The sequence below is a fragment of the Erinaceus europaeus genome, chromosome 6 (genome assembly GCF_950295315.1).
Source record: "Erinaceus europaeus chromosome 6, mEriEur2.1, whole genome shotgun sequence".
Taxonomy (NCBI): domain Eukaryota; kingdom Metazoa; phylum Chordata; class Mammalia; order Eulipotyphla; family Erinaceidae; genus Erinaceus; species Erinaceus europaeus.
In genome coordinates, this window is record NC_080167.1 from 45,646,195 (window position 1) to 45,655,232 (window position 9,038).

Consider the following 9,038-nt stretch of genomic DNA (forward strand, 5'->3'; position numbering starts at 1 on the left):
GCTTCCAGAACCGGGTCTGAATCCCCGCGTGGGAGGCCTCCTTGGCCCCCTCAGACTTTTCCCTCTCCTATCAGGGGCAACGGCCGGCGGGAGGTAGAAGCGCCCCGCGACCGGCTCCGTTAGGGGAGAGGTTCTGAGCTGCCTGAGTTTCCCCGGGAAGACCGCGCCCTTAGGTATGGGCGGGGCTTCTGAGGTGCTGCCGCCAATCCGTGCTCAGGAGGAGGACGCGCGTTCCAAACATCGCCACAGATTGGTCCGCCTGGAGCTCCCGGTCGCGGATTGGCTGTTTCGGTAGGGCGGGGCCTGGTGGGGCCCGGCTGGTGTACGTGTGTGGGAGTGAGGTGGTGGGGGGGTCCCGGAACTCCCCTGGCCACTCTCGCTTTCCGTACTTCCGAAGGACACCGCGGGTGTGTACAGAGCAGAGATCAGGAGGCTGAGGACGCGGAGCCGGAAAGATGAGCGTGGGCTTCATCGGCGCTGGCCAGCTGGCCTGTGCTCTAGCTCGGGGCTTCACCGCGGCAGGCGAGCAGGGGAAGCGGGTGCGCGGGCGGCGGAGGGTAAAGGGGAGATGGTTCCTGGTGGGGGAATGAAGCTGCTCTCACTTGAAAGCCTCATGTCTGCCTGATGGGAGCAGGGGCCAGAGCTGCGTGTGGGGACGGAGTGGGCTTTGATCACCGGTTAAAAAGTCTGGTTTTCTGCAGGCATCCTGTCGGCTCACAAGATAATTGCCAGCTCCCCGGAAATGGACTTGCCCACGGTGTCGGCGCTCAGGGTAGGTGGGCAGAGGGGTGTCGAGGGTAGAGGCCCAGGAGCAGGGCGGCCCTGCCCCAGGTCAGCTGAGCCCCAGTGCTGCTCTAGGCCGCCCTGACCTCTCCTCCCGGAGCATCACGACTCTTTCACCTGCTCCAGGGCTGTGGTTGGAGCAGCCAACACTTGGGTTCAAATCCAACACTCACTGCTAGAGGAATGATTGAGGTAATGCAGTGGAAATCACCTGGAGCATAGTAAGAACTCAATAAGTTTTTAACTTACAAGTGTGGAGATAGTATAGTGGTTATGCAAAATAATAATAAGTTCTTGCCTGATACTCTGCCGGCCCAGGTTCTCTATCTCTGCACCATCATACGCCAGAGCTGAGCAGTGCTCTGACAAAAATAAAGTGCTTTTGCTTACCACAGACTTATTTGCTGATAAACCCATGGTAAATTGAAAATACTGTCAGTTAAAAATGCATTTAAGGGAGTCGGGCGGTAGCGCAGTGGGTTAAGCACAAGTGGCGCAATGCCTAAGGACCGGAGTAAGGATCCCATTCAAGCCTCCGGCTTCCCACCTGCAGGGGGTCGCATCACAGGTGGTGAAGCAGGTCTGCAGGTGTCTATCTTTCCTCATCTGTCTTCCCCTCCTCTCTCCACTTCCTGTTGAGGGGCGGGGCTTTGGACATTCGGTGCGCAGACCCGGGTTGCGAAGCCTCGGTGGGTAAGGCTGGTGCTGGCCAGGGTGCTAGGGGGCGGACAGCCAGGGTGCCCCCCACCTCCCTGGAGCTCCGCGTGTTCCAATACCGCACTCCCCAGGGCCAGGAGGAGACTCGCTGCATCCTTGGCTGAGAAGCCGGGAAGCCAACTGCACGAATTACCGGCGGGTAATTCCTATCGAACAACAACGACATCAATAACAACAACAATAATAACCACAACAATAAAACAAGGACAACAAAAGGGAATAAATAAATAAATAAATATTTTTTAAAAAATGCATTTAAGGGGGCCTGGGCTTCCATGCAACAGTGTCTCTGTGTCTTTCTCCTTTCTTTTGTCTTTCTTTCTTTCTCTCTCTCTTTCTTTCTTTCTCTCTCTCTTTCTGTCTCTTTCTCCCCTTTCTTATTTATTTGTTTACTTATTTATTAATGAGAGAACCAGATCACCACTCTGGCATATGTGGTTCCTGGAATAGAACTAGGAACCTCACCCTTCAGAGTCCAACAGTGTATCCACGTCATCACCTCCCAGGCCATTCTGTCTGTCTTTCTGTCTATCTGAAAAAGTCAACCTGGAGCAGTGAAGCCTCAACAATGACATCATCATCATCATCATAATAATTGTAGTAATAATAATAGCACCTCATCCAATATGGGAGCATCAGCATGTGAGTAAATGATTCTCTCATGTTCTTTCTCTCTTGCTGCCCATGTGCATGCCAACATGTGGGCATTCTTAATTTTCCTGAATAAAGCTTAAAATTCTTGGGAAAAAAATGATGATGCATTAAGTGCATCTTATCTACCATTATCATAGCTTAGCTTAAACCTGAAATGTTTCATAACACTGACATTGGCCAACACTTTGGGTCATCTCAAGCCAGCACAAAGCCTGCCTTATGTCTCATGTCATTTTTTTAGACCTGTGCTGAAAGTGGAAAGCAGCCTGCAGAGTCTGTTGACCCTCAGATACTGGCTGATAGACACTGTGCCTCCCAGATGCTGCCCAGGATCACTGGAACATAAGTTGCTAGCAAGGAATCAATCGGAAAAGATGAACATCCACTGTGTGAAGTACTGTCTTCTGCTGAGTGCTAGTGGCTTTCGCACAGTCATAACATGGAAAAGTGATTGTTCCAACTGGCCTCAAGTCTGAGACTGGTTAAACTTGTTTTTCTGCATTGACCCAGCTGCTTCACCTGAACAATAGCTACTTTTAAAAAGAAATGTATTATTTATTTATTTCCCCTTTTGTTGCCCTTGTTGTTTTTTATTGTTGTTGTAGTTATTATTGTTGTTATTAATGTCGCTAGATAGGACAGAGAAAAATGGAGAGGAAAGGGGAAGACAGAGAGGAGGAAAGAAAGATAGACACCTGCAGACCTGCTTCACTGCCTGTGAAGTGACTCCCCTGCAGGTGGGGAGCCGGGGGATCGAACCAGGATACTTACGCTGGTCCTTGTGCTTCACGCCACGTGGAACAATAGATACTTTGAGGCTGTTTCCTTACTGACAGATGGAGGCCACAATTGCCACTTTGCTGAGCTGTTTCTGAGACATGAATGAGGGTGTTGAGAAAGAGACTTGACAAGTTAGATGACCTCTTAGGTCTTTGTCCCCAACAGGGCAGTGTAGGAGAGGACGCCTGATGGGAAGAGAGAGACAGTGTCTATTCCCAGGATGGTGGCTATCTTTACTCCTGCTCTGAGTCTGGACTCCTACACAGCAGGGTCCTCCAGCCCAGTTGAACCACACAAAGACTGTCACACAGTCTGGTGGATAGAAGTTAGAGGCAGGCATTGGACCTGGTCTAGCTCCTCTGCTGGCCATTAGGCACTAGCATCTTACTTCTTTCTGCCTGTGCTGCCTCCCTGCCATGAGGTTTTCTCACCTGGCAGAAGGTTGCCCTGGGTACCAGAGGGTTGGGACTGGGGGACAGCTGTGTCCTGGTTGCCATGGAGAATCCTGCCCAATCCCACAGTACCCCTCCCCACTTGCCTGGCATCAGCACAGGAAAACTTGATGCCAGTAGGGGTGAGGAGATGAGACACTGCGGGAGTGAGGGGGCAGGAGGGAGGAAGAGAACCCCAAGCTGCAGCTGGCAGAGTGACTGGGGCAGGGGCAGTGAGACATACCATCTCATCCCACAGAAACTGGGTGTGAACCTGACTCGGAGCAACAAGGAGACAGTGAGGAACAGTGACGTCCTGTTCCTGGCTGTGAAGCCGCACATCATTCCCTTCATCCTGGACGAGATTGGGGCTGACGTCCAGGCCAGGCACATCGTGGTCTCCTGTGCAGCTGGTGTCACCATCAGCTCTGTGGAGAAGGTGCCTTGGGGAGGGGAGGAGAGGGCTGGCCTGAGTCTGGCCACATGAGGGTGGGTGCTGGTGGGGACTGGGCCTCAGCAACATGCCCTTGTCCTTGCCCAGAAACTGAAGGTGTTCCAGCCGGCGCCCAAGGTGATTCGCTGCATGACCAACACACCCGTGCTGGTGCGGGAAGGTGCCACAGTGTATGCCACGGGCACACACGCCCTGGTGGAGGACGGGCAGCTTCTGGAGCAGCTCATGAGCAGTGTGGGCTTCTGCACAGAGGTGGAAGAGGACTTGATTGATGCCGTCACAGGGCTTAGCGGCAGCGGACCTGCTTACGTGAGGCCTGAATATACTTACTTTTCTTTCTGAGGGCCCTGAGGATTGGAATAGGCTGGTTTTGGGAGCTAGTTCCAGTTAACCCTAGGGTGCCTTCTGAGCATCTGCTTCCTCTGGGCTTCCACAGGCATTCATGGCCCTGGATGCACTGGCTGATGGTGGAGTGAAGATGGGCCTACCAAGGCGTCTGGCAGTCCGACTGGGGGCCCAGGCCTTACTGGTCAGTATCTTATCCCCCTTTGTATTTTCAGGTAGAGAGTGGGAGAGGACTGGGGGGTGGGGGTGTTGCTCACTGAACTGGATGCTCTGGAGCAGGGACTAGGGGAATCCCCAGTGTTTGCCTCTTCTCATACTCCCTCTCTATCCCAGGGGGCCGCCAAGATGCTGCTGGACTCGGAGCAGCACCCAGGCCAACTCAAGGACAACGTCTGCTCCCCAGGCGGTGCCACCATCCATGCCCTGCACTTCCTGGAGAGTGGGGGCTTCCGTTCCCTGCTCATCAACGCTGTGGAGGCCTCCTGCATCCGGACACGGTGGGTCATTCTTAGCTCCAGGCCCTCCTTGCCTAGCTGTCTCACAGAACCTCGTCTGTTCCCCAGCAGTGGTGGAGTCTGTACTTCTTTGTTAATGGTGCTTCACTAGACAGTGTCTAACCAAGAATCTGCAGGCATCTATTTAGTTCTCACCATGGTTCTAATACTTGGATTAGCTATACTTTTTATATTTATTTATATTGCTACTAGGGTTATCGCTTGGTCTGGGTGCTGGCACTGAATCCACTGCTTACAGTGGCCATTTTACTTTTTTTTTTCCTTTCTTTCTATTTGATTTGATATGACAGAGAGTGATTGAGAGGGGTGGCACACCTGGCTGAGAGCACACATTGCAGTGTGCAAGGACCTGAGTTCGAGCCCCCGGTCCCCACCTGCAGGAGAAAGCTTTGCAAGTGGTGTAGCAGGGCTGCAGGTGTCTCTCTGTCTCTCTCTCTGCCCTCAATTTTCTGGCTGTCTCTATCCAATAAATAAAGGTGATAATTAAAAAAAAGGAAGGAAGAAAGAAAGGAAGAAAAGAAGAGATACAGGGAGTTGGGTGGTAGCACAGTGGGTTGAGCGCACGTGGCATAAAGTGCAAGGACCGGCAAAAGGATCCCGGTTCAAGCCCCTGGCTTCTCACCTGCAGGGGAGTCACTTCGCAAGCGGTGAAGCAGGTCTGTAGATGTTTATCTCTCTCCTCCTCTCTTGTCTTCCCCTCCTCTCTCCACTTCTCTTTGTCCTATCTAACAACGATGATACCAACAATAATAACTACAACAATAAAACAACAAGGGCAACAAAAGGGAATAAATAAATAAATAAATATTAAGAAAAAAGAAAGATAGATACCTGTAGTCTGGGAGTGCATGAGGTCCTGAGTTTGATCCCCGGCAGCACCTGTACCAGAGAGATGTCTGGTTCTTTCTCTCTCTCCTCGTATCTTTCTCATAAATAAATGAATGAATAAATAAATAAAATCTTTTTTTTAAAAAAAGAAAGAAAGATGGACAGCTGCAGACCTGCTTTGCAACTTGTGAAGCATCCCCCCTGCAGGTGAGGAGTAAGGGCTTACACCTGGGTCCTTGTATATGGAGACAAATACAGTTAACTGGCTGCACCACAGCCCAGCTCCCTACCTTCAGTTTTGAGACTCAGGGAAACAGTTTTCTGAGATCAGACAGCTAATAAGTGAGGGAGACATGATTCAGTTCTAGGTCTGTGCTCCCAAACTCCTGAGATTTCCCACACTCCCCATGATCACAGATAACCATGAGCCTCTATAGCTGTGTAGCAGCCATACCCAAATAGCATTTCTTTCTTTCCTTCTTTTTTTTAAATTTATTTTCCCTTTTGTTGCCCTTGTTGTTTTATTGTTATAGTTATTGATGTCATCATTTTTGGATAGAACAGAGAGAAATGGAGAGAGGAGGGGAAGACAGGGGGAGAGAAAGACAGACACCTGCAGACCTGCTTCAACACTTGTGAAGCGACTCCCCTGCAGGTGGGGAGCCAGGGGCTGGAATTGGGATCCTTATGCCAGTCCTTGCACTTCGTGCCACGTGCGCTTAACCCACTGTTCAACTGCCTGACCCCGCAAATAGCATTTCTTTTAAAAAATATTTTACTTATGAGAAAGATAGGAGAGAGAGAAAGAATCAGATATCACTCTGGCACATGTGCTGCCGGGGATAGAACTCAGGACCTAATGCTTGAGAGTCCAAAGCTTTACCACTCCGCCACCTTCCAGACCACTCAAATAGCATCTTTTTTTCTTTCTTCCTCCCTTTCTTTCTTTCTTTCTTTCTTTCTTTCTTTCTTTCTTTCTTTAAACTTGTATTTTTTATATTTTTAAAAAATATTTATTTATTTATTCTGTTTTGTTGCCCTTGTTGTTGTTTTATTGTTGTTGTAGTTATTACTGTTCTTATTATTGATGTTGTTTTTGTTGGGTAGGACAGAGAGAAATGGAGAGAGGAGGGGGAGACAGGGGGAGAGAAAGACAGACACCTGCAGACCTGCTTCACCGCCTGAGAAGTGACTCCCCTGCAGGTGGGGAGCCAGGGGCTCGAACCCGGACCCTTAAGCCGGTCCTAGCGCTTTGTGCCATATGCGCGTAGCCCGCTGCGCTACTGCCTGGCTCCCTCAAATAGCATTTCTAAAAAGCTTGTGGGGAACATTTGATTTTAGGGATTGTGTGTGTGTGTGTGTGTGTGTGTGTGGTATTACAAGGTTCGGGGTATGTAGTTGGGGAACTTCCTGGAGCTCTTGTTTCCTTGTTGAATCCTGCTTTTGTCTGCAGAGAGCTACAGTCTATGGCTGACCAAGAAAAGATTTCCCCTGCGGCACTCAAGAAGACACTCCTGGACAGAGTGAAGCTAGAATCACCCTTGGTGTCCACATTGACCCCCTCCAGCCCAGGGGTTCTCCTCACCAGAAGCCCGGCTCCAGGAGTCAAGAAGGACTAAGTACCTCTGCCCTCCTCGACACATACAGAGCCCTCCCCTAAGAGCAGGCACAAGAGGTCTGCACTTCCTTATAACTCTTTAAATCTCTTCAGACCAAGCAGTATCAGTTTCCCTGCTGAAGGGATGTTGATGCTGGAAGCCAGATATTGCCCATATCCCTCTGTTGAAGGAGAGGCAGGTAGGCTGAGGGAGGTCCTTCAACAAGGATTCCTACTGGAGCCCAAGCCAAGGAGGTGAGAGCCTCGGTACATGGCAAGAGCTTTCTTTCCTTTATTGAACAAGTGGGAAAGAAGTGAACAACTTAGAATGCTACAGCTAATCAGATGTGCATAGAATGAAATTGTACTTGGACTTAACTCTTGTTTCATAGATGTACTTTTTAAAATTTTATTGAAGAAATGTTGACATTTTCACATCTCCCCCAAGATCGGTGTGAGCACACCTCACCCACCACCAAATAAATTGTCTTCCTCCACCACCATAGGAAACTGGAATCCCTACTGCCTCCCTTTTCTGAAACCTGGGATCTGTTGAAATAGACTACAGTTCATTAAAGCTTCACCCTGTATTTCCCTGGCTCTGTTTCTTAACTGCCACCTACAAATGATCATCAGGAATTTGCCCTTATTCTGACTTATTTCACTTAGCATGATTCCCTATATATCCATCAATGTTTTAGTAGAGAAGCTTTTTTTTTTAAATATAGTTATTCCCTTTTGTTGCCCTTGTTTTATTGTTGTAGTTATTATTGTTGTTGTTATTGATGTCATCATTGTTAGGACAGAAAGAAGTGGAGAGAGGAGGGGAAGACAGAGGGAGAGAGAAAGATAGACACCTGCAGACCTGCTTCACCGCCTGTGAAGCGACTCCTCTGCAGGTGGGGATATGGGGACTCGAACCAGGATCCTTATGTCGGTCTTTGCGTTTTGCGCAGCAGAGATCTTATCTTAAGTAACCTGTAGGGTATATTTATGTATACCACAACTTCCTTAGCCATTCATCTGTCATAAAACACTTGAGTGTTTTATGAACACAAACAGGTGTGCATAGATGAACACAAACAGGTGTGCATAGATGTCTCCAGGTAGGTCTTTTGTGTTCTTTTTTTATTTATTCCCTTTTGCTGCCCTTGTTTTATTATTGTAGTCGTTACTGTTGTTGTTGTTGTTGTTGGATAGGACAGAGAGAAATGGAGAGAGGAGGGGGGAGAGAAAGACACCTGCAGACCTGCTTCATCACTTGTGAAGCATCTCCCCTGCAGGTGGGGAGCCGGGGGCTCGAACCGGGATCCTTACACCGGTCCTTGTGCTTTGATTACAGTTTCTCCCACTGTGCAGAAGCTTTTCAGTTTGATGTAGTCCAATGATTTATTTTTGGTTTTTTCTTGTTATTGCATTTGAGTGTTTAAAGACATCTCCAAAGCAGACATTACTATGTCATGTCCTGCCAATATTTTCCTTGTATTGTGGCTGTCATTCGAACACCGACATCTCTGATCCATTTTGAGTTGACTTTTTGTGGACAGGGACATGTGATCCTGCTGCCTCCCTTCACAGGGCGACTGGCTCTGGGACTGGAACTACAGGCAGACAGAAACAGGAATGGCACCTCCTTGGGGAGGACCAGGGAGCCCAGCATATCCGGCCCTGGACAGGGGTTCTAGAACTCTGTTTAGAGAGATGGAGTAAGAATAGAGCCATTGCTTGTGAGGCTTGCCCTCTGCATAGTACTCCTGTGTGGTGGTAGTGGGGGTGGCTGGAACCCTGCTCTTGGCACATGGTACAGTGTGTGTTGTGCTGAGTGAGCTATCTCCTGGCTCCCACTGAGATTAGTATCTACTGAGTACTCCATTTGGGTCGAGTGCCACTTAAGCCCTGCGTACCCTGTCCTGGGTTGTATGGGCCTATGGACA

The 9,038-nt window shown here is 49.3% G+C and overlaps 1 protein-coding gene across 1 annotated transcript; it reads left to right on the forward strand.

Moving 5' to 3' along the window:
- Positions 1 to 295: 295 nt before the first annotated feature.
- PYCR2 (pyrroline-5-carboxylate reductase 2) lies at positions 296 to 7,614 on the forward strand. The gene is made up of 7 exons (XM_007534422.3): positions 296 to 522; positions 702 to 772; positions 3,625 to 3,804; positions 3,907 to 4,128; positions 4,256 to 4,348; positions 4,498 to 4,661; positions 6,961 to 7,614. The coding sequence occupies exons 1-7, from the start codon at positions 456 to 458 to the stop codon at positions 7,124 to 7,126; spliced, it is 963 nt and encodes a 320-aa protein (XP_007534484.1). The 5' UTR covers positions 296 to 455; the 3' UTR covers positions 7,127 to 7,614.
- Positions 7,615 to 9,038: the final 1,424 nt, after the last annotated feature.

Bases quoted from the DNA above. Each gene is read 5' to 3' on its own strand.
- PYCR2 (XM_007534422.3), top strand. From the start codon at position 456: ATGAGCGTGGGCTTCATCGGCGCTGGCCAGCTGGCCTGTGCTCTAGCT. The intron at 773-3,624 runs GTAGGTGGGCAG...CTCATCCCACAG, and splicing joins CCACGGTGTCGGCGCTCAGG to AAACTGGGTGTGAACCTGAC. The intron at 4,662-6,960 runs GTGGGTCATTCT...TTTTGTCTGCAG, and splicing joins GCCTCCTGCATCCGGACACG to AGAGCTACAGTCTATGGCTG.